Here is a 26454-nt window from a genome sequence, read left to right as displayed (position 1 = left end):
GTCCCAGCCACCCTCCCCTTGGTGGTGATGGGATTTGTCTTTCCCAATGTCCTGATGGCTTTAGTTTGGAGTGGGGGTGGAGTCCACAAAGCCTGTATGAGATTATCTCAGGACATCCTTTCCCCCTAACAGTACCATAACAAAAGTCATGATTTGTATCAGATTGGAAATAAATCACTTAAAAATAGTAAAAAGGAAAAAGTTTTTCCAGCTTAAAGTTTACAGGCAACCACTGATGTCTGGGAAGTTTAAAAAAAAAAATCCAATCTCTGAAGCTCACTTAGACCTGCTAAAGAGGCTCTCTGGGGTGGGGCATGTGCCTCTACAGAAAAACAAACAAAAAAACACTTGCCCCGGGGCTTTCTGGTAGCTGGATTTTGGTAATAGCTGCACTATTTCACACTTTCCTCCCCAACCCATTCCATGTTATTTTTTCTTTCTAATCTTACTGAGGGAGCTCTGATCATTCTGTTACAAAACCTGAAATGCTCCCTTTGCTACCGTTTTTCAGCTCCAAGCCCACAGTCTGTCTCCCGATCCGTACACAGGATTCTGCTAATCACATTTCTGCGTGGCAGGCTGGCTTCCTGCAGGTTCCCTTCCCAGGGGCACGGGAGGATAGTGGCTTACAAGAGGGAGGGGTCTGCTCCTCTCTGGGAGCTTCCCATTTCCTGGTGGTTCCAGTAGGCAAACACCCCGCCCCTTTCGGGCCAAAGTATTTCTTCACCCAGGAAGGGGCACTATCCAGTTGTAGCTTTCCAACTCTTGCATATGCAGCTTCACCCTGCCTCTCCTCTGGGGCCGCCTGAGATGCCAACACTGGTTAGGAAATGTGTCCTCCCCATTAAGAGGTCTGACTCTTAATTTTAGTAATTCTAACTATGCTTCTGTTTTCTCAGCCCTAGGGATGGTAGCTGCTTCATAAACTTACTATTTCTGGGATATTTCGGAGTTTATTATTATTTTTTTTTAATCTTTGAAGTTACTCAGTTAGCATTTCTTTATAGGAAATTCTCTATTCAAATAACCAGATGTAATTTCTGTTTTTATACTGAAACCTAATTAATCTAGAGAAATGTTTTTATTTCTCAATTATTAGGTATAAGAAAGGAAAGTCAATTAGTGACTCAGGGGAGAGGCACATAAATCCATGATGAATCTGTAGGGACAGAATATTTTATCCTGTCCACAGTAAAAATCATGCACTGAAAATTTATTATTAATAAGGGAAAATATATTTAAATGAAAAACACATTGAAAAAACTGTGCTTATAGAGAGATCCCAGAGATGAAACAAATATATAGAAGGACAAACACCAAAACGTTCATGGTGCTTCTCTCTGGCAGTGGGATTTTATTTCATTCTTTGTGACTTTGTATATATTCTATGGTCATTATTTTTGTGTAGGAAGAAATAAATTATTTTAAAAAATAGTTAAAAAGGGCCTCCCCGGTGGCGCAGCAGTTGAGACTGGGTTGCGAAGTTGCCCGCAGCCTCTGCAGCGCCGGTTCAATCCCCGGCTGCTCCCCGGCCACCGGAGGAGGGTCCCAGATGGCACGCAGACCTCTCCTGCCGCCCGCTGCTCCCCTCAGCAGTGTACTTCAGTCCTTCTGCCTGCTCTGCTCCCCGCTCTGGCTCTGGTGAATTCTCTCACCCTCCCGCGCATCTGACTGTACCCAGTGCTTGTATAAATAAAAATAAATAAATCTTTAAAAAAAAAAAAAAAGTTAAAAAATTGGGACATAAAAGTGAGCCTCCTTTGCCAGTCATCTGGGGACACAAGAGATCACTCACTCAGGATCGTCCTGAAAGTCCTGGGGTTCTGCCAATTCATCATACTCTGCTGCTGCATCCTTGCCAGCTAGGACGAGCTCTTTGGGAGGCACCACCACCTGGAGAGTGACACAGAAGGAATCACGGCCTCAGGGGACACTTATTCAAGGGAACACCTCAGAGTGTTACACTGACCATGACAGACAGAAGCAAGCAGCAAATTTCAAGAAACACACAGCATTATTTCACTTATACAAACTTCAGGAATACAGAATTCCTAGTAAAAGTACAAGAAATTTAAAGGAATAATGGGGTCCAGTGAGTGCTTACTTCACTTGGGCTGCATTGGGAAATTCAATGGGGACATGGGGGCTTCAATTATATCTTTAATGTTTTATTACTTAAGGGCTCAGGGTACATGGGCGTTTGCTATATTGTTTATAAGTTTTAACATATATGAAACAGTTCATCACTCTTAAAAAAAAATATAAAGGAGATACATTGGTTCCAACAATGTTGTATCATGCTGAATTATGAGTTAGTAATATAAAGAGAGGTATGGGCAAGTGTATCACGGAAGTGGGGATAGAATGAGACACTGTAGATAAAATGTATATTAACTCTCCAGAACGAAACATCACAACCCACTGAAGCTTCTTGATTGAAAACAATTACTAAGTAGATTGTAGAATGCTAGATTTGGGGATCTGGGGGAAGATCATCCTGAAGAATGGACAGAGGTGAGGTCATTGGGGAGCTCTCATGCTAAGCCAAGGAAAACACTTCATCCCAAAGTCCAAGGGATGCCATAATAAAAAATATATTTCAAAAGATCATTCTGGTGGTAAGATAGAAGATGGGCTGAAACAAAGCAGGGTGGACTAAAAAACAACGAGGTCAGTTAGTTAAAAGTCACAGACTAAAAAAGAAATGACGAGACCTTCAAACAGGACAGTAGCAGTGTGTCTGTAGATTAAGTGAAAAACACAGAGGAGATGGAATCAAAGGAACTTGATGACTGTTTAGATGTGGAAGTAAGAGATAACATAGAGTCCGTTAAGCCAACAAATTAGCCACTCCAGGAAGTCAGCCAGTCAGGATGAGGCAAAATGCTCCTACCTTTGCAGTGCTATTGATATCATCAGCGTCCCCCTCCTCACACTCCAACAGTGTCACATGGGTGAGGCTCTCCACTGGATTTGTGAGAGTCAGGAGGACCTGGCTCTCCTGGTGAAAAGGAAAAGCATCTCTCAGACATGTCCCACTACTGCCACCTAGGGCCACTTTATTAGCACTTACACTAAATACTTCAAAACCATCAGCTTACCTCCTCCCCACCATTACTCCTGAGCACCTATAACTGTATCATTAAATTCTCAAAGTGCTCACTGAGTCCTACTCTAGTATTTTTATGGGATATACACTCCTAGAATTGCTATCTCACTGAGGAAATGAGACAAAGTCCATAGAAAGGTCCAGTTACTGGATTGAGATATTCTGAGGAATGTATATTATTTAAATGTAAATATCGACTGCTTCAAGTTTATAACTCCTGTCTCAACCAGGCTGCACTTAAGAACTAGAAAATAGGAAGTCTTCATAAGTGTATGAGAGCCACAGACTAACCATATGTAGTAACAGATCAAGACTACAAAAGACTAGAGTATTCCTGAACAATAATTTGTCCTTGCTTGATACTTTCTTGAGATTAGCAAGAAATCTTTAAAAATGAATAGGGACTATGTAAATGTCTTCATGAACAGCACAAAAAGGAAGAACTTAAGAGGCTGTTGTAGAACATTCTTTAATATATGCATGTGTGTGTATGCGTGTGCAGGGCATAAATAAAGACCCCCAATCAAAGGGCTATGGTAAAGAAGAAATCTAATTGATTCCTGATTATTTGACATTTAGGTACATGGGATGGTAGAGAATCTCCTGAATGGAGAAGACTTGAGATGCCTCTCCTTCCCCGCTTACCTATGACTCCACCTTTATATAATGGACACACTGTGCTGCACACATTTCAAAGACGCTATTATCAAGAATTCCAGTTTTAAAGAAATTTAAAATCTCATTCCTTTATTATTCCAAACTGTCTTCATTTCTATCCCTTGCTCATTGTAGCCCATGCCAAATATACATGCCACTGAACACACACTCACACACATCCTTTCTCCTGTTAAAGACAGTACTAACCTTCATGTGGCGAAGATTAGGAATTGACATGATTCTCACCTCTGGGATGTAATTGCTATACATGAATAAAAAATTTCATTAATATTTAGTGAAATCTGTTAAAATTATTACTATTTTTCTCATCTAGTACAGCAAAGGAAAGATTTCCTTATATTAACTGGAATAGTGAAAGAGCACTGACTGTGTATCTGGCCCTTTTTAGTTCCTTCCCCTAACTCACCAGAACATGTCTCAATCTTTTTGATTGTCAAAGACTTCTTTTTAATTACAGAGTAATCTACAGAATTGAGTAAGTATATTTTGATTTAATCAGTTATTTCCCATTATTAGTTTGAAATTCAAATCATTTCAATTTCTTTGTCATTAAAATGTCGCAATACACATCCTTGTTATTTCTAGCTGCTGATGCTTTTGTTTCTACAGAATAGAAAGGTGTATGAAGTTTTCTTGCTCCAAAGACTCTAGCAATTCATAAACCTACCAATAATGTACACAAATATGCTTATTCCTATTCTCAAGAGTACTAGAAGCTATTTATTATTTTTTAACTTTTCCTATCTACTCTCAACATCTGTCCACATATTTACAGGTGATTTGGAATTCCTCTTCTCTAAGCTACCTGGTGAAATCCTTTGCCACCTATCCCATTTTTTATCTTTCCAATTGCTGGAAATCTGAGTACTTTGTAGTTAATTTTTTACAATTCCTCCCCCCACCCCCCTTTTTTTGGCAAAGGTCAAAGCTATTTTTCTTAGTGGCTTCTGGGTTTCCTGTCTCTTTCTGCCTCTCTATCCCATAGTGACAATTTCTATAACTTATTTGACTTATTTCTCTATAACTTTAGGAGGGGTTCTCTCACCCTGAGGTCAAGATAATATTTTCCTAATCCTTTCTGCTTGATAGTTGATTTTTCATGCACAAAATTCCCATTCAGTGACAAGCCCCAGTGAGTTAACACTAACTTAATCACTACCTCACTCATGGACATATTATTAGAACATAGCTAAATAAAATGAACAGTTACAGGATACACCTTCAAACTGTTATAATTTTTTACTTTACATAAAAAAATCATTTTCAAACTCAAGTACTTAATAACTTGTGGTGACTCATGATTTCTAATAACCAACATACCACACCACCACAGACCACACCATTATTGTGGCCCTGATGCCATCAAGCACCACTGATTGTATGTTTACACATTTGCCTTAAACTTCATGGTATGTAACTGAACTCCTAAACAGGAACAAATAGCAAGATTATTCTGATGTACTTTTTCTGATAAATACATTTCACATTGGAAAAAACAAAGGAACAAAGCCAATCTTAGAATACTCACACAGCAACCATTTGGATTTTGAATTTGATAGATGTTGGATTGAATTCTGGTTTGCTCAAATTATGTTCACACGGCTAAAAAGGAAAAATTGTAATCTGTATCAGGGAAAAGAATACTCTCTGTTGATCTGCATAGCGGCTACATTCAGGAGGGCAGCACTGACTAGAGTTTAGTTTTATTCAGCTACAAGACAAGGCCACGTATGCTTTGAAGAATGTGCACTACTGATAACCAAAATTTACAAATGCAGCTATTTTGGACTTCTGGATATAAGCAACCACACTGGTAATACCCCATGGTGCTTCAAAACAACTGAAATAGTAACTAACACAAACTGAGTTCATACTGTGTGAGCTGAAAAATGTGCTCCTGAGTTTAAGGGGATGTGAGCATTACATTGACTGTCAGGTGGAACAGGTACTACAGTACTGCTTGTCCCCATTTTGCAGATGACAATGGAACAGGGCACAGGAAGGTAAGCAGTCTGTGCAAACTCACAGAGCCTATTAAGAATTGAAGCTGGGGGCCTCCCTGGTGGCAAAAGGGGTTAAGATACAACCTATGAAGCTGTCTGCAGCCATTGCAACACGAGTTCGATCCCGGCTGGCCAAGGAGCAACCCACATGGCGCAGACGACCTCTCCTGACTTGCCCGCTGCTCCCCCAGCAGTGTAATAACAGGTATCTGTTTTTTTTTTTCAGTAGTCCAAAAAAAGTACAGTATAAACATACCCATTTCCTGCCCTTTGTTTCTCTCCTCAGAGTCAACCTGTTTCTCCTTTGTTTTCTCAAAGATAGCCTGTGCATGAGAAAGTATATGCATCCATATCTTTTCTTCTTCACAAAAACACAGAAGGGAGCCCTTTGCTTTTTCACTTTATCTTGGAATTCTATACCAGCACACAGAGGTGCCTCTCTATCTCACAGTGACAATTTCTATAACTTTTTTCCCCGTGTCAGACTGTCAATCATCCAAACGTTCACAGGCCAGAACGCTGGACATAGACAAGCCTCTCTTCTCTCTGCCACCTAATGACACACACATGGCACAGCAGCCACATCTGCAACGCCTCTAGGGGCAGTTCTACAACTTATTTAACCAGACTTATTTAACTTGATTGCTAGTCAATCAGGATGTTTCCATGATTTTGCTACTACAAATGCAGTAGCAATGAGTACTACATGTGAATCATCGCCCTCAGGGTTGCATGCATTTGTTATCTTCAGACACTGCCAAACTGCTGAGTTTTGTTTGCTAATTTGATGAGTATGAAATGGTATCTCACTGCAGTTTTAGTGCACTTCTTCCTGATCTGTGTAAGTTTGAGTACCTTTCCTACCTACTGGGATTTAATTTTCTCTGCCATGACTTGTATGTTAGTATCCACTGAGTATTTTTATACCAGGATATCTTTTCCTTACTATTTCACAGAAAAGTTCTTTACCCATTCTGGATACTGATACTTTGTTCATTACATAATATACAAATTACATCAGTGTGTAGCTTATCTTTTTCATCTCTTTATCAGTTTTCTTTGGAGTGGTGGTAGAAGTTTTACCGCTAATGTATTCTAATTGATAACTTCTTTATAGTTTGTGTTGATTTGTCTTAATGGAACACATATTACACAAAAGTCTCCCACCTTTCTTTCTGAAAGTTTTCACCTTCGTATTTGCTCTTTTAAGTTTCCAGTGTTCCTAAATTGACTTTTGTGTATGACGTGAGGTAGAGACTCAATTTTTTTTATATAATTATTTAACTGAGAAAAATTTAATGGGTCTTTCTTTCTCTAATGATTTTCAAGGTCATATTTAGTAAATCTTATTTTCTCACAAGCGTGAGTCTTGTTTTTGCTTTCTTTATTCCATTAGTCTTTAACAAGTATATATATTTTTTCTTATTTTTTTATATATTACATGTTTTCACTTCCCCTCCTTATACAAAAAGTAGTGTACCTGCCATGCAAATTGCTTTTTTTCATTTAAAAATGTCCCATCCTGGAATACTGTTCTAGGTTAAACGGTAAATAACTAAACAATGCAAATGTGTCATCCTTGATTGGATTATGGTACAGAAACAAAAAGTCACAAATCTACTTGAGGACAGTTAAAGAATGTGAATATGAAATGAATATTAGGTGATATTAAGACATCATTAAGTTCTTATGTATAGTAATGGTATTGTATTTATGGGGGAAAATGTCCTGTTCTTAGGAGATGCATATGTAAGAATTTATGGGGGAGTATCACTGACTGCAGTATTTTCAAAATAAATAAATGAAATGAAACGTGGCCAAAAAAAAAATAAGTAACACAAAAATGTCCAATCCTAGCATATTCTTTTTTTTAATAGATTTATAGTACTCATTGTGTGGATATACCACAATCTCTATATGTTTTGGTTTATATGTGTGGAAGTGCAACTTGAAGACAGGGTGCTAGAAGTGAGGTCAATGGGTCAATAGAAAACTGCTTATTTAGTTTTGGCAGACACTAGTATATTAATGGTATACTCATAATTGACATTATTTTAAATATACTTTTATTAATTTATTTTATATTAATATTTACTATCACTAACCTTTTAAAAAGAATAAACTTTTAGTTTTGTTGAGTTTTTGTATTTCATATTGGTTACTTCATTCATTAATGTTACTCTTCCTTCTGATTTATTTGGACTTACTTTGCTGTTCTTCTGACTTCCTGAACTGGATACTGAGACCACTGATTTCTTAACATTACTTCTTTTCAAATATTTAAATATCTAAGCATAGTCTTAGCTGAATCCTACAAACTCTCCTGTATAGGAATCACTGATTTCTAACTTAGAGTTGTAGTATAGTCAAATAATATGCTGTAATAATTTCATCTTTTTTTTAAATTTAATTTTTATATTCCCCATACAATTAAAACCCCCTTATTTTGACCCCAACCCCTCCTTTCCCCTCCCCCCCCCCATAAAGTGTCTCTGGTTCATAGTTGTTTGCTGATTTTGATATTTTCTTTCTTATATTCTTTTTCCTGGTCCCTTATTTAAGTTTTCTAGATTCCTGTTATGAGTGAGACCATAATTTCATCTTTTTAAGAGATGATCCAACATGTAGTTACTTTTTATGAGTGTTCTGTGCGTACTTGAAAATATATTTGCAGACTGGGTAGTTTTCTATACATGCCATTCAGTCATGTATGCTAATCTGTATTGTTCTATACATGCCATTAAGTCATGTTCAAATAGTCTACATTGTTATTTGAAAATGTTACTTAGTGCATATAATCAATTCAACCGGGTCATGATCTATACTTAACACTTTCTGGAATTGATTTGCTAATTTTGTTGAGGACTTTGCATCCATGTTCATGAGTTTTCTTGTAATGTCTGTCTGGTTTTGTCATTAGGGGAATACTGGATATTGTTAAGGTAAAATGAGTTAGAAATATTCTTACCTCTGCTTCCTTCTATTTTTTCTGAAATTTTGTTGAAAACCGATTGTCATTTTTTCCAGTTAATACATCTGGGCCTGATGCTTTCTGTTTTGAAAGGTTATTCATTACTGATTAAATTTCTTTGATATGGGCCTATTCAACTTGTCCATTTCTTATGTCAATCTTGGCAGATAATGTCTTTTCAGGAATTGGACCATTTCATCTAGGTTATCAAATTTGTGGAACAGGCTTACTTCATTATTCCATGGGATTTAATGTGATGTCCCCTTTTCATTTTTGATATTGGTAATTTGTGTCCTCTATTTTTTGACTAGAAGCTTATTAATTTTGTTGACATTTTCAAAGAATCAGTTTGAGATTTCACTGATTTTCTCTTGTTCTCCTGATTTCAGTTTTTTTTTTTTAAAAGATTTATTTATTTATTTATACAAGAACCAGGGAACAGGCCAGAGGCGTGGGAGGGTGAGAGGATTCACCAGAGACAGAGCGGGGAACAGAACAGGCAGACTGATGAAATACACTGCTGAGGGGAACAGCAGGTGTGACAGGAGAGGTCTGCCATGCCATGTGGGACCCTCGCCGGCCGGGATCGAACCGACGCTGCAGAGGCTGTGGACAGTTTCACATCGCAGCGCTCAACCACCTGCGCCACCAGGGAAGGCCCTGATTTCAGTTTCATTGATTTCTGTTCCAAATAATTTCTTTTCTTCTGTTTACTTTGGATTTACTCTTTTTCTAGTTTCCTAACGTGTAAACTAATGATGACTGACTTTAGATCTTTCTGCTTTCTATTATATGCATTTATTGCTATAGATTTTTCTCTAAGCATGACTTTTGCTGCACCCCACAAATTTGCTATCTCTGTAGAGATTGATTTTTTGCCCCATGTGTTATTTAAAGTGTGTTGTTTAATCCCTACATACTTTGTGATCTTCCAACTATGTTATGATTTCTAGTTTAATCCATTAGAATCTGAGAGCAGATATTGTATGGTTTCTATTCTTTCAGATTTTTAAGGTGTTTTATATTGCCCAGAATATAGTCTATCTTGGTGAATGTTTCCTATGATCTTGAGAAAAATGTATATTCTGCTGCTGTTAAAAGGAGAACTCTATAGACGTCAATTATTTCCAGTGACTGATGTTGGCGTTGAATTCAACTATGTCCTCACTGATTGTCTGCCTGCTTGAAATGCCAATTTTTTTGAAAGGTACTGCAGTGTCCAACTGTGATGGTGCATTCACTTATTTCTCCTTCTAATCCTACCATGTTTTGCATCATGCAGTTTGACACTCTTTTGCTAGGCACATAAGAATTAAGAATTGTTCTGTCCTTTTTGAAAAATGTCACCTTTGTCATTATTTTTATATTTCTTTATCCCTGATAACTATCCAGTATTATAAATCCCTATATACCCACCCAGCTTTAACAATTAGCAACTTATTAGCAACAATAATCAAACTTGTTTTCATCTGTACTTTCCACCCACTCCCCATGCCTGATTATTTTAAAACAAGTATCAGCTATTATGACATTTCATTCATAAATATTTTGGTATCTCTTAAATACATTTTAAAAATAACTACCGTTATCTCTTTAAAAAAAGTAAGTCAACAGAAACCCAGGCAGTGCTTCAATCCCCACAAAAGGGGATTTATAAATTTTTCTTTCCTTCCTCACTCTTCCCCTTTCATTTCCCTTTTCTCTCTCCCCCGGCTCCTTTTTTTCTGTTTTGCTTGAATCAGGATTTAATAAAGTCTGTGCATTGTGCTTGATTGATATGCCTCTTAAGTCTCTTCTAATTTAAAGCTGTGTTATTTGACAATAATAGCCAGTAATCACATGTGGTCATTTAAATGAATTAAAACAAAAGATTCAGTATTTCAATTACAGCATCACATTTCACGAGATCAACAGTCACAAATGAGTAGTGGCTACCATACTGAACTATGCAGATGCTGAACATTTCTATCATCACAGAAAGTTCTGTTGGATAGCACTGACTGAAAAGCATTTTTAGTTTTTTTTTTTTTTTTTTTAAGATTTATTTATTCTTATACAAGAACTGGGGTACAGGCCAGAGGTGTGGGAGGGTGAGAGGATTCACCAGAGACAGAGCGGGGAGCAGAACAGGCAGACAACCAAAATACACTGCTGAGGGGAGCAGCATGTGAGACAAGGGAGGCCACATCATGTGGGAATCTCCCTGGCTGGCTGGGAATTGAACCGGCTCTGCAGAGGCTGCGGACAGCTTCATAGTGCGGTGCCCAACCCTCTGCGCCACCGGGGAGGCCCTGAAAAGGTTTGTTTTTAAGATTTTCTTTTACAATTTATTTATTGAAGAAACTTGTTTGCTCTGTAAATTCACAGAGCCTGGATTTTTCTTTTTAAATTGATTATTTTTTATTACTCCTTTTTATTCCCTCTCTTCTAGCCAAAAAGCTACACTTTTAGGGGTGAGTACTATGAACATTACCTTCAAATGCCTCCATTTCCACATCTGCAAGGGATAACAATAGTACCTACACCTCATAGAGCTGTGAGGATTAAGTTTATCTTGAAAGAATTTAGAATAGTGTCTGGATGCCAAGTGCATCCTTTCAGTGATTTACCTGCTACATTCCAGGTGTTCTGCTATTGGCCAGGTACCAATCACGTTTATTTTTTTTGTTCTCTTATATAAATGAGAACATGTAACTCTATAAAACGGAACACTCACCCGGCAGCGCAGGGACCGTTTAATCAGAAGATGTTTGTGACGAGGATAGAGCTGTGAAGCACAAATTGGTTGGAAGTCAGGCTGTAAGAGGCGCTGCTGAAGAGTGGTCACTAGCATGGAAGGTAGAAACCAGGCTTAGTTTATAGTGGCTTGCTCAAACTCAGACTTATATGCAGTATTTACATGAGAAAACACTGCCTTTATGAAGCAGGTTCTTCAAAAAATGGTAAAATAGATATTTGACATTTTAAAGTTTTTCATGATCACTTCTATTTTATGTTCTACAGGATTCATTTTATTATGAACTAACACCATTACAAAATCCCAAAACACAAGAGATATAAGTAACAAAAGCAGAAACAGATATAAGATAGAGACAAAGTTGAATAGTGTATAAACTTACCCTCTGTTAAATTTACTGGTCTTGTATAATAGTCTTCAGGTAGAGGCTCCACTTCTTCTACAGCCTGAGCTGGCTCAATTTTTATCTCTTTCTGGTCCTCCCCTTCTTTAAGGCTGAAGGATTAAAAGTAGAAATTTCTCAAGGATCCACTTGATAATCTTCAAAGTCTATGACATCAGTTATTGAAGCATTCTTCTACTGTAAAATATTCTTTCTGTTTAGGTCTTTTCTAAGTTTGAGAATCTTCCCCATTCGCTATGATTTTGCTTTATAAATTATATTCCTTCAATATAATTTATATTATATTTAATATCCCTGGTACCTCCTTTTCGCCTCAGTCATTTAATGTACAAACTTACGAAAGTCCAGCAAGGGTACTGATTGTTGCACCAGCTCGTGGTCGCTGAAGTCGGGTTCCAAGACCGTATTTATCCTGAAAAGTTCAGAACATCTAATTAGAAATTCCATATTTATACATTCTATGCTCCAAAAGAAAAGATATGGGGTGGGGCAGCATGAGAAGCTCAGGGAAATAAGCAAAAACAAACAAAAACAAAAAAACCCCAGCTAATTTGAAAGATTCTTTTAGACAGACTAATGTATAGTTCCACATCATCTTAAAGTAATAATAAAAGTACCAAACATGGAGACTAAAACTACATTAATACTGTCAAACTGAACCAAATGTGAATTCGCTACTATCGAGTATAGAAAGAGCTAAGCTATCGCTAAGACTAGTACTATGTGGAGCATCTAAGACACATGATGAATATGTCTTCTTGGAACACCAGTGATCATCTGCTAACTTCTTCAGCGTTGGCAAGAATCATAAAAGAGAACTTACCACTACATGAATAGTGTGTTGCTGTAGGCCCCAAAATAGCAGCAGGTTGCAACAGAGACAAAAAAATGCAGCATAAGATAGAAGCAAACTCATACAGCAGGCAGGTTGTAAGGGAAAAGTTGAAAGAATGCATTTAATTCCAATTTCTCTCCTAAATATACTTGTACATACGCCAAATTATGCCACTGAACTACTCAGAAAAGTTCACTAAGACTTCATTAAGGTCTTTGGCAATTGTAGATCCTTTCAAGTTTTAATGTTTTAATCTGAGCTAGGTATTTTTAAATGTCCTTTATCGATCCTTAGGTTTCAAAGGCTTAACTCTCAAGTGGAAGTGGGATGGCAAGTTATTTAACCTTTATAGGTTTCATTCCTCAATTATAAAACAGGAATATATCACCTACCCCACAGAACTGGTTATGAAAACAGAATGGTAAGAGTAAAGTGCTTAGCACAATGTTTGACACAAATCATTGCCCTTTAGTGTTATGGGTCTGTTTGGCTCCAAGCAAATACAACAAAGTACTACATACTGTTGGTAGTACTCAATTAATTTGTTCATCCGGAACCTGGGGGACAATAACAAATATTCTAAATCTTAATGTAATGCTAAACAGTAACCATTTTGGGGGAATAATCCACAAAGAAAGAGGAGTGATGGAGAAAGAAACATAAATGTCCTTAAAACTTAAAAAACTCAGGCCTCCCCTGGTGGCGCAGCGGTTGAGCGCTGGGCTGCGGGGCTACCCACAGCCTCTGCAGCACCGGTTTGATCCCTGGCCGCCAGTGAGGATCCCATATGGCGCAACAGAACTCTCCTGCCATGCCCGCTGCTCCCCTCAGCAGTGTATTTCATCACTCTGCCTGCTCTGCTCCCTGCTCTGGCTCTGGTGAATTCTCTCACCCTCCCACGCTTCTGACTGTACCCAGTGCTTGTATAAATAAATAAATCTTTAAAAAAAAAAAAAGTAAAAAAAAAAACCTTAAAACTCAAACAGAACTAATGATATGGCAAAAGCTGAACTGCTGAACTTAAAGGTCTGTAATTCGAGGAGCTTTTCCCTGCTACCCATCAGTTAGGAATTCAGGGACCCTGGCTACTTCCTGAAACTGTCACTGCTCTCATGCCACACAGTCTTGATCAATGAGCTGCAAACTCCATTTTGGATAAAGTTCTCACCGAAAAAGCCAACGGCATATAGTTTCTACGCCGCGCCAGTTTCTTGCGATCTCGTTCAACCTTCTCTTTTTGGGCAAGCTGTTGGTAGTACTCAATTAGTTTGTTCATCTGTAAGAAATCAAAGACAAAGTTATTTGTTTCATGAAAATGTTAACAGGAAACATGCAAAATTAAAATTAGTCAACTACACTGATGAGACAAAATGAATAGAGAAGACAAATAGTTTGCCCTTTTCTTCAAAAACAACTTCTCTTTACTACATAACCTTTTCAGAACTGAAATGAATCAAGTTTAACAAGAAATGTGCAATGAAAGGTTTACTAACTTTATGCTCTTTTTATTGTGTTTTTACTTCGCTGTTTATTTCCCCTCAGCTCAGACTGCTCCTATTTTTTTTTTTTTTTTTTTTGGCAAGGCCACAGGATCATCTATTTTTAAGAATATGACATTTTGCACTGCTTTATCCCTCAGTCCATCACACATTTTCACTTTTAAAATGTTTTCATCATAAAAGCAATAATTGTTAATTGTGAAATTTTCAAGAAAACAAACACAAAGAATCAAAAAGGGAGACTTCTCTTTAACCTCTTGGGCCCACGTCCAGCATTCCCCTGAGCAGAGGTATCCACTATTATTAACAGAGATCTTTTTATACACTCACAGACACAGGTCTGATGATGTTATATTTTGCATACATTTAAAAAAAATCTATAAGCAGACCTATAGCTTTGATAAGTTTAAAAACAAATACAAGTTTTTATTTTTTAATAAATGTATTTCCTTTGCAAGGAAACTATATCGTAACTTTCTTTTTCACTGAAAGTATCATGAACTTTCCATCCAATACAAAAAGATCTACCTCATTCTTACCAAAGGCTGCATCTTACTGAATGTACAGATGTCCTGTAAGAAATGTAAACATTTCCTATGAAATGATAAATGGTCTTCTGGTACCCACTTTGGGTCTCTTAAGTCAGCCGCAGTTACATTTTAGAAACACCAAGCTAATCCTGTTATTACTTAAAGGTATCGCAAACTTCTTTACTTGGTCTACATGGTCCTGCATGGTCTGATCCCAAATATTACTCTTCATTTGCTTAATCCTATGCTCCATTACAGTCATATTCCATTTCTTTCCTACAATTTGCTTTGTTTCTTCCATTTACAAGCTCTTTGCATATAGTGTTCCTTTGCTTTGAATTCTTTCCTATCTTTGTTAGTTGTTCTCAGATCTTAGTGCAATCCTTAGACATGAAGCTGACAAGCTGAAATTCCTCCCTTACATATTAGCATGGCATAACATCTCTCCTTTACTTTAGTTAGCATAGTTTTTCCTTTATCTGTGGACTATTTGACTGGTTTTTGTTTTCCCATTAGACTTAAGCTCTATGAAGGTAAGAACCATGTGTCCTATTGTCCAGCACAGTCCCTGGCACATAGTAAGTACTCAACAAATGTTGAATGAATAAATATCGTTGTGCACAAGTTCAGATATTTCTGTAGATAAGAGCCCAGGAAATAGATAATGCTGAGAACTCAAGAAACCTGTACTAGTTTACAATAACAATAATGAATGTCAGAAGGTCCAAGTTTCTAAAGCATCACCTCGGATAGGTTTGGTTATTTCTAATTTTGTTGCTGATATAGGTGAATAACTACAAATTATTAAGTTGTAGTTCGACTGTAAATACTTCATTTCAACAGCATTTCATTATCTTTCTTACATTCTACTTCCAGGGGAAAAAACAATAAAACCCAACACCTTTACTACATACTACAGAGATCTATTCACTGTGAACTATTTAAAGGGTGCTCAAGTCACGATTCTATAAGCTACCATGACTGAGTCCAAGGGCATCTTCTGAATTAGTGGGGTTCTCAGGAGTTAAGATGTCAACATGTTGATGTGATTTCAAGAGCATCTGTGAACAAATGGAGCCTTCATTTTGTTGGTACTTCTATGAAAAACAAAAATATATTTTTTTCTTTTGCCAATTTAAAATTTGAGTAGGGAGCTAAAACTACATCTAGGTTTCTCTATTAACTCAGACTTGGAAAAAATCGCCATGGTGACAATGTCTAACAGTGAGAAGCACTTTCTATGTGTAATAGATACCAAAATACAGAAACATCATGGATTTCTAAGCATAGGCCACATTGATGAAATGGAAGCTCTTCAGTCTTTTCTCCATTTTTAATTATTTCATCCTCTCTCTGAAGATCTTTACTTACCCTCTGTGTGTGAGGATTTTCAGGTTCCTGCCAACCACCACTAGCTGCAAAATAAAGGAACATTAAACAATTTGATAAATTTTCAAAAATACAGATCATCTGCAGGCCACAAAATGAACTTAAAAACACACAAATTGCAAAACTTCCAAGAATGAGTCCTAGAATTATATAGATCAGAATGAGAATTAATTTTTTTCTTTAAACAAAATGGAGATAATGCTCATCACCACCACAATGACACATGTATAGCTTCTGTCCCAGGCAACTGAAACACATTGCATTTCATTTTATTCTTATAATAACCCTCTCTGGCAGGGACTCTTCTTAGTAGTTTCATTTTATAAAAGAGGATACTGAGACTCAGAGGGATTAAATAACTTGTCCAAAGTCACACAGAGTCAGTGGTAAAGCCGGAATTCCAGCACAGGCAGCCTGACTCCAGAGACTCAGTGTTATAAGGGTCTCCGCAATTTTTTATGATCTTGGTGTAAAGAAGAATTTCTTATATAAGAAAGAAACAGCAAAAATCACAAAAGAAAAAATTATTCCAGAAAGCAGAAAGTAAAACCATAATAAATACTTTCAATAAATGGTGCTATAAGAATTGGATATCCACATCCAACAAATGGACATTGACCCTTACTTCACAATGTATACAAAATTTACCCTGCAATGGACAAGAGGTTTACATGTAGGAACTAATAATATTTCTATAAGAAATTATAAGTGAAAATCTTATGACTGGCTTAGACTTAAGTTTTCCTTATTTGAACACAAATACGAAATACAAAAATTGTATGACTATATCAAATTAGAAACCTGTTTTCTTCAAAAGACCCTGTTGAGAAAATAAAAAGACAAGGTACAAACTGGGAGAAAGAATTTGCAAAACATATATTCAAAGAAGGGCTTGTATCCAAATAGAGAATTTTTATAATTCCACGATAAAAGATAAAAACCTCAATTAAAAAATGGGCAGAAAACGAAGCCAGCTGTATTTGCTGAACTGTTAAGATTGTCTGGACCTAGAGCTGAACACTTTACATACAACTCAGTCAAGTTTTATTACAATCTCACAAAAGAAATATCACTGTTCTCATTATAGGAAGCGGAAAATAAAGGTTTAAAGAGATTAAAGAATTGCTCCCACAGCCTGTTAATGACAGAAGTGGACTTCATGCTTAGGCCTGTCTCCAAAGTCATGTTTTAATCTGCGGTCTTCAGACATATTTGTAAAATTTTTTGAGTGAATACTCTGATGGATGTGTAAACGTATAACACCACATTGTATACATGTGCTGCTGCATATGTACCCTTGTAAATCATACAAAATAAAAATATTTTAAAGATGCCATAAATATATTTGCAAAATATTTGTACAAACACCTAACAAATAAAATATATTCTTTGCATGGTAAATAAACAAAGTAAGAACATGCAAATTAAAATCATAATGCTAACTGAATGACTAAAATGAACAATTGACATTATTAAGGGTTGGTGAGGAACTGGAACTCAGTTACATTGCTGGTGAGGATCCAAAATGGAAATTGGAAAAGAGTTTGGAAGTTTCTAATCAGGTTAAACATACCCTGTGACCCAATTCTACTCCTAGATATTATTTACTCAAGAAACCACACATCTACACATCACTAAGACTTGAAGGCAAATGTTCATAGAAGCTTTATTTCTAGAGTACAAACACTGGAAAAGACCCAATGTCCATCAACTGAAGAATGAATAAACAAACCAAATACAATAGAATACTACCTGAGAATAGAAAGTAAAAAAACGGACAAGCCTCAAAGGCATGTTAAGTAAAGACTACAAGCAACTGTCCAATTATACAAACTTCTAGAAACAGCAAAATGACAATGACAGAAAGTTATCAGTGATAATCAAGGGCCAGGAGGTAGGAGGGAAGGCACTGACTGCAAAGGGACATGAGGAAACATATTAGGGTGATACAAATGTTCTACAACATGACTGTGGTGGGGACTACATGATGATACATATTTACCAAAAATCATCAAGTTCTTAAAAATGGAGAGCTTCATTTTGAGCAAATTATTATCTTAATATAACTAACAGAAAGGATGTAAGCTATAATGAGGTACCATTTCCTAACTATCAGTTTGGAAAAATTAGAAGAAGTCCAACAATACCAGCAGCTGCCAAGGATCTGGAGCCTACTCATATATGATCAGTGGGGACAAAACCTGTTAACCATTTAGGAGAACTAAAGATGTCTACAACTTAAAGCCAGCAATTTCACTTTTGGTTATGGAGAGAAGTCCATACAAAGTCCACACAGCATTGCTGTCAAAAGCAAACAATCAAAACCAATTTAAATGTCTATGAAGAGGAGTCTGAGAGCCTCCCGGGTAGCACAGGGGTTAAAAGCTTAGTGCCATCAAGCTACCACCAGCCACTGCAATAAGAGTTCAATCCCCAGCCAGGGAGCATATGACTCAGCAGAACTCTCCTCTCTTGCCCACTGCTCCCCTCAGCAGTGTATTTCAGTAGATCCACCTGTTCTGCTCCTCACTCTGTCTCTGGTGAATGCTCTCACCTCCTGCACCTCTGACCTACACTCCAGTTCTTGTATGCATAAACAAATAAAATCTTAAAAAAAGAGGAGACTGAACAACTATGTATCACAAACATCAAACTGATAGAGAAAAGTAGCAGGACATATAGAATGTTTTTATTTGTTTCAAACTGAAAAACTATTTTAGTGGCTACACACATAAATGGAGATATAAAGACATGTGCAGTCATTAGCACTGAATTAGGATTGTGATGATTGTCTATCTGGGGGGTAAAGGAAGGGGAATGCAGTGCTAGGTGGATATAAAAGGGGCATAAACTTTTTCACTGTTTCATTTCTTGAAATGAAGTACTGTCAATGAAGTTGACAGTTAAGTACATGAAAGCATATTATCTGTATAATTAAAAATAACCATTTTTCAAAACAAAAATGGATCTCATTGAAGGTAACACTGCAGCCCCTGGGAAGAAAAGTCAGCAATAACATCCTTTAGCACACTGTTTGTATTTTAGAGGTTGCTTTATGTAAAGCAAATACAAAAATAATTATGTGAAAGAAATGTTTTAGTGGTACCATTTTCAAAATCTTAATGTTTTACCTAATTGCATCTTTAGAAACGGCAACTTATTTGAAATGGCAATTTGGGGAACATAGTGATATCATTATTAGTTTTTCTATGTCCATTACTGCACAAACACTTATAAATAAACCAATAGTTCTAACTGAAGCAGTTCCAGGACTTCTCGGACACCAGTGACATCATGGAAGAATCTCTACTCTTATTTAAGAGCTTTTAGCTTTCAAGTATCACTGTTAAGATACCCTAGGGGGATGTTTCTAGAAGCAAACACAAGTTTAAAGCTCTGAAATATAAGTTCACCAATTCTAATGCCTTATAATCCAAAAAGCAAAAACATTCATTTACAGAATAGTAAATTGAGAAATCTATTTGGATTTCTGGATTTTGTTTCTTCAACTTAGAAACATGGAAAACTATACTTCATCTCACTGAGGCATGAAAGCCACTTTGAGGTTATTCTTAACCTTTAATTTTTAAACAAATTCAAACAACTTATCTGCAACATTGACAATGAAATATAAATATTTACTAACTTTTAAAAAGATGCTATAAACTCTTTCTACATAAACAATATTCAGGTAAATCATCTACACACCAAGCACTTATAAGAAACTAAGATATAAAATAGTTGTCGGGCCTCCCTGGTGGCGCGAGGGGTTACGACACAGCCTATGAAGCTGTCCACAGCCACTACAGTACCAGTTCAATCCCCAGCCAGCCAGGGAGCTATCCACATGGCGCAGCAGACCTCTCCTGACTCGTCCGCTGCTCCCCTCAGCTGTGTATTTCAGTCAGTCTGACTGTTCTGTTCCCTACTCTGTCTCTGGTGAATCTTCTCACCTCCCCACACCTCTGGCCTGTACCCCAGTTCTTGTATGCATAAATAAATAAATCTTTAAAAAAAAAAAATAAAATAGTCGTTAACTTTTTGTTAACTCAATGACTATTTTATTAACTCAATGTACAAAATATTTTACAAACACAATGTACAGAAAAATGATCAATGCCCTTTGATAACAAAGGACAAACTCAACAGAATCAAAAATTAAAATGTTAAAAATAGTTGAATCTAAAGAAACTTCACTCACATTTACTTCCAAATTGCATTGAGAATTTAGACAAAGCTTTTAGCTAATTCTTCATTTGTTATGTAAAATGACACAATGAGTTTATTATGGGCTTATTTGTATACTAGTAAGCTAAATTTTTTTTTTAAGATTTATTTATTTATGCATACAAGAACCAGGACATAGGTCAGATGTGTGGGAGGGTGAGAGGATTCACCAGAGACAGAGCTGGAACAGAACAGGCACACTGACTGAAATACATTACTAAGGGGAGCAGCGGACCAGACAGGAGAGGTCTGCCATGCCATGTGGGGATGGAACCCGAGCTGCAAAGGCTGCGGACAGCTTCACAGCGCTGCGCACAACTGCCTGCGACACCAGGGTGACCCACTAATTAAATTTTTTTTTTTTTAGATTTATTTATTTATACAAGCACTGAGGGTGAGAGAATTCACCAGAGCCAGAGCGGGGAACAGAACAGGCAGAGTGACAAAATACACTGCTGAGAGGAGCAGCAGGTGGAGGAGAGGTCTGGGCGCCATGTGGGACCCTCATGCAAGGGCCAGGGATCAAACTGGAGCTGCAGAGGCTGCGGGCAGCTTTGCAACCCAGCGCTCAACCACTGCGCCACTGGGGAGGCCCTAATTACAATTTTTTATGAAAATCCAAAAAGGGAATCTAACAAATCTAAAAATTTTTCAGAAAACAAATGAAATTTCAGAAAGAATGAAAAAAGTGGGAAGTTAGCAATTTTAGTCTTTTTATAAATATATATATATACACACACACATATACACATAATCTTTCCACTCTGATGTTAACTGTGGAGTATGTAAAATGTAAAGAGGGAAGTTTCCTAGTAAAGGTGAGTGTAATCTTTCCCTGAAACACTCAAACAATGAAAGTAAATAAAGCCCCTGGTGCAGCTGGTTGACTCTGAGGATGTGGAAAGTGTGGATATAGAGGGTTGACTGAAGTAGTAAAGTTGAACTTATCTTATTGCTTAACTATTTTTTAAAATATTATCTCACAAAGCTGTGTCTGAAAACAAAAAATCCAAAGAAGCCAATAATTAAACCTATGAAGAATTCAGATATTCAAAACAAGGTCTTTGTTTCCAAGGAACTCATTACTGGAGCTGAAAACACTTGACAAATTCACATATAAAAAGAGTAATAGTGCAAGGCAGTTCATGATACCCAAAGAAAGAGTAGTAACAAGAAAATGACAAAAGAATATTACTCAACAATCAAGAAATATAAATTCATATCATTTGTGGCAACATGGATTGATCTGGAAGGAATAATACTCAGTGAAACAAGACAGAAGGAGAACGATGAATACTGGATGGTATCACTATTATGTGGAATATAGAATAACTAACTAAAGGTCAGATAAAGACAAGCTTAAAAATTAACCCTTGATAGCTTACTATAGAACTAAAGCACCAAGGAGGGTTAATGTCAGGGGGTGGGGAGTGGGGGTGAGAACAAAGAGAGAAGGAAGCAAAATGGTCTATGGTGATGGAAAAGGGATGAGTTGGTAGTGGGTGCACTATGGTGGTAATACCTTATGGGGGTACCCCAGAATTATCTCAGTTAAAAAACAAAGCATATTTTGTGGGTCTGCTAAACTTAAGCAGCCTGTTTGGCCACCAATATTGTTACCTGCAGTTCTGCATTCCTATACGAGGTCAGAACTGCCCTTCAGAACCAGTCAATCAGCCATAGGCGCCAAACCTTACAAGGTGCCTTTCAAATCAATCTAGAGCAGAAAGCTTGATCACCCTGGGAAGCTGATGATAGATGCATAAACTTACTCCGACTCATACATCATGAGGTATGACCTGGAATGTCCGAGAACCAATGTATGACAAGGGACCCCAGAAGCTGATCAGTGGAATGCCTTGTCGATAACATTAGGACCATGGCTGGGGGTCTGGTTTCAATTACAACACTTGATCATCAAGCAGATAAGAATTACTTGGTCAGTAGACTCATGTCCCTCCCGAAGCCCTACACGACATTCCTTAGTTTCACCCATCCATTTCTCCTTGTCCTCCTAACCCATGTAACGGATGCTGTGTAATTATTCTATCAATAAAAACGGCCAGGATCTTGCTCTTCAGCAGCATCCTGCATATGTAGCCTGCTCCACAATTCCCATTTCTTTATCAGTGTGGTGTTGCCTGAGGCAACATATTTAAAAAAAAAGAAACAAGAAAAAAAGGAGCTATAAAATTTAAGAGGAGGGACACATAGGCAGGACTTGAGTTGTGACTTTATAAGGGTTAGGGTCGTTCATGGAATCTGTAAAGATTATTGAGGAGTTTGGGGGTGAAGACAGATCATTTTAACCCTACTTAATCCTTTTAGTGTGCACATTTTGGTTACCAACCATTTTTATTTGCACTTCTGAGAACTGCTATTTACATACTTTGCCTATTTTTCCAATAGGTTTTTCTTATTGGCTTATGAGGTTACTTATTTTCATATGATATATGATCCAAATATTTTCTTTGGGAGACAGGAGATCAACATGGCGGCAGGGAAATGCTGCGAGTAAGTCCTCCCATAAAAAAAAGTTAATAGGGAGGAATAGTGGCAGGTCCCTCCGAAAACCAGGACGTGGAAGATAAATGGCGACTCTGGCAAACTGCCCAAAGAGGAAAGCTGCCATAATAGAGGACGAAAAGAGAGGAAAGCTCAGAACCCTACTACCCTCGCCCACCCACAAAGCTGGTACATGCCGACCAACAGAAAGAAAAAAAAAAAAAACGAGAAAACTAGAGATCAAGCAGGACTGTGAGTGGAAAGGAACTATTGCAGGCACTGCACCCCTCCAACAGGAACTGTGGAGAACTGTGCGGGAATCTCCACAGAGGTGTGAGAATGGCGTCTGCGCCATTAGAGGAAGATAAGGACTCCGTGAAGAGACCTACAAATAGCCCAAGGCCAGCAGTTAAGCTTGTGTGGCAAAGTGCATACGTGCTCGAAAAGCATACACAAATCACGGCTGCCTAGATCCCTGCGCCTGCACCCTAGGTTCATGGGGAGACACTTGGGAACCGTCAGTGAGGTGAATGACCCTCACTGAATAATCAAAATCCAGGTGTTTGGGCACAGGAGCGGGGTGCAAAAGGCGCTATTTCTGAGGACAATGAACTGGGCGACCGCCAATGTCCCAGAGCTGAAGGCTTTGGAACTGAGACCCGGGGCACGAAATTCGGGGCGTTGGATTCCCAAGGCACGAGGCAGACACATCACCCATTGAGCCATTCCATGATGCCATGGAGCCATTCCATGACACCCCCTTTCAGTTCCCCAGAGACCCACGGGAAAAAAGCACAGCTCTGGAAGGATACTAGGAAAGACCTCTGGTGCCACCTAGCCATCAGAACAAAATTATCAACTTCTTAATAGTTGGAAGTCAGGGTTTCCAAAACCACCCTTGGGCTCTGAGAGGGGGTGGGCCACACAAACAGGGGTAAGAAGGGAAACAAGGCTTGGAGCAAGACCCCATTCTGGAACTGAGAGCTAGGCACAGGATTTGGGCCTGGGACACACCATAACAGTGGGCACTGCACAGGGCAACAGCCGTCGTTTTGGATCTGAGACCCTGAGATTGAGAACTAGAGCACAGAATTCAGAGCATGGGATCAACACAGTCATGGGCACATCAACAGGTGAACACCAGGCAGACACAGCACCCAGCGTGAGCAATAGCCCCTGTGTTGAGGTGCTCCCCTCCCCCCAGGCTAATCTCCCTATTGAACACTGATGCAAAAATCCTCAACAAAATCCTTGCCAACAGAATCCAACAATGCATCAAAGGGATAATACACCACTATCAAGTGGGATTCATTCCATGGGCACAAGGATGGTTCAACATATGAAAATTCATCAGTGTAATCCAACACATCAACAAAAAGAACAATAAAAACCATATGATCATATCAATAGATGCTGAGAAAGCATTTGACAAAGTCCAACATCCATTTATGATGAAGGCCCTTGAAATTCTTGGGATAGAAAGAATATAACTTAACATGATAAAAGCCATATATGACAAACCCACTGCCAATATTATTCTCATGGCGAAAAGCTGAAGGCCTTTCCTTTAAGATCAGGAACAAGACAAGGATGTCCTCTCTCACCACTGCTCTTCAATACAATACTGGAGGTCCTAGCCAGGGCAATAAGACAAGAGAAAGACATACAAGGAATCCAAATAGGGAAATAAGAAGTAAAACTATCACTATGTGCAGACGATATGATAACATAGAGAACCCTAAAAACTCCACAGAAAAACTACTCAAAATAATCAACCAGTTCAGTAAAGTAGCAGGATACAAAATCAACACTCAAAAATCAGTAGCCTTCCTATACACAAACAATCAATCGAAAGAAGAAATCAAGAAAACCATCCCTTTTATAATTGAAACAAAAAAAATCAAATACTTGGGAATAAACCTAACAAAAGAGGTGAAAGACCTATACAAAGAAAATTATAAAACACCGTTCAAAGAAATAGAAGAAACACAAAGAAATGGAAAGACATCCCCTGCTCATGGATTGGAAGAATCAACATTATTAAAATGTCCATCCTACCAAAAGCAATATACAGGTTCAACACTATTCTAATAAAAATCTCAATGACATTCTCAAAGAAATAGAACAAATACTGATGAAATTCATTTGGAACCACAAAAAACCACGACTAGCCAAAGCCCCACTGATGAAAACAAAGGAGAAAGGAGGTATCACACTTCCAAACTTCAAGCTATACTACAAAGTCATAATAATTAAAACAGTTTGGTATTGGAACAAAAACAGACACACAGACCAATGGAACCAAATAGAGAGCCCAGAAATAAAACCACACTTATACGGACAACTGATCTTTGACAAAGGAGCAAAGAATATGCAATGGAACAAAGTTTGTTCAATAAATGGTGCTGGGAAAACTGGACAACCACATGCAAAAAAATGAAACTAAACCACTGCCTTTCATTGTGCACAAAAATGAACTCAAAATGGATTAAAGAACTGGACATAAGACCTGAAACCATTAAATATATAGAAGAAAATATAGGTAAAACACTACAAGACATACAACGCAGTAACATTTTTAAAGACTCATCACCCAAAGCAAAGAAAGGCAAGGAAACATAAACACCTGGGATTACATCAAACTGAAAAGCTTCTGCACAGCAAAAGAGACATTAATGAAAACAGACAGACACCCCACCCATTGGGAAAAAATCTTTGCAATCCAGACAACTGATAAAGGACTGATCACAAAGATATACAAAGAACTCACACGAGTCAACAAAAACAAAATAAACAATCCAGTCAAGAAACGGGCAGGAGAACTTTTCTCCAAAGAGGAAATGCAAATGGCCAACAGATATATGAAAAAATGTTCCACATCCCTTATCATCAGGGAAATGCAAATTAAAACCACACTGAGATACCACCTTACACCAGGAGGAATGGCACATATCAAAAAAAAAAACAAGCAACAACAAATGTTGGTGACGATGTGGTGAAAAAGGAACTCTCCTACATTGCAAGTGGGAATGCAAACTGATCCAACCACTTTGGAAACTGTCCAGAGGTTCCTCAGTCTACTAAAATGGAGCTACCATATGACCTGGCGATTCCACTCCAAGGGATCTACCCAAAGGACACAAAAACATTGATTCAAAAGATCACCTGTACACCTATGTTTATCGCCGCACTATTTACAATGGGCAAAACTTGGAAACAACCCAAATGCCCAAAAATAGATGACTGGATTAAGAAGATGTGGTATATATACACGATGAACATTATTCAGCAATCAAAAAAGATAAACTCATGCCATTCGCAGCAACACTGATGGAACTAGAAGGAATTATGCTCAGTGAAATAAGCCAGAAGGAAAAAGAAAAATATCGGATGGTTTCACTTATAGCAGGAATATAGGGGAACCAAATAAGACATCAGTGTAAAAAAATAGCAATAGTACAAAGCCCAACAAAGCAAAAACAGACAATTATAAATCAGAGACATAGTGCTGTGGAGGAGGAGGGAAAGGGATCAGAGGGAGGGAGGAGCACATGGGACTGAGGTGATG

At 37.8% G+C, this 26454-nt stretch overlaps 1 protein-coding gene and 1 non-coding gene across 3 annotated transcripts in view; both read right to left on the bottom strand.

The window, feature by feature from the left end:
* Positions 1 to 26454, bottom strand: part of DCTN4 (dynactin subunit 4) — a 77484-nt gene that overhangs the window by 5275 nt on the left and 45755 nt on the right. For both annotated transcript variants that reach the window (XM_054694257.1, XM_037508923.2), the window contains exons 4-12: positions 16137 to 16180; positions 13905 to 14012; positions 12240 to 12313; positions 11881 to 11993; positions 11478 to 11587; positions 5316 to 5389; positions 3974 to 4028; positions 2894 to 3001; positions 1796 to 1893 (exon numbers count right to left, since the gene is read on the bottom strand). In XM_054694257.1, the coding sequence (XP_054550232.1) occupies positions 1796 to 1893; positions 2894 to 3001; positions 3974 to 4028; positions 5316 to 5389; positions 11478 to 11587; positions 11881 to 11993; positions 12240 to 12313; positions 13905 to 14012; positions 16137 to 16180 (784 nt within the window). The remainder of the gene's footprint in view (positions 1 to 1795; positions 1894 to 2893; positions 3002 to 3973; positions 4029 to 5315; positions 5390 to 11477; positions 11588 to 11880; positions 11994 to 12239; positions 12314 to 13904; positions 14013 to 16136; positions 16181 to 26454) is intronic.
* Positions 6267 to 6397, bottom strand: LOC119243872 (small nucleolar RNA SNORA17). The gene has a single exon (XR_005124872.1). It is a non-coding gene; the product is annotated as a small nucleolar RNA SNORA17 (small nucleolar RNA).

The sequence above is a fragment of the Talpa occidentalis genome, unplaced genomic scaffold (assembly GCF_014898055.3).
Source record: "Talpa occidentalis isolate TD23 unplaced genomic scaffold, MPIMG_talOcc4v2.1 talOcc4.13, whole genome shotgun sequence".
NCBI classification, from domain to species: Eukaryota; Metazoa; Chordata; class Mammalia; order Eulipotyphla; family Talpidae; genus Talpa; species Talpa occidentalis.
Note: the sequence above shows the minus strand (reverse complement) of the source record. Positions and strands in the feature narration are given on the sequence as shown.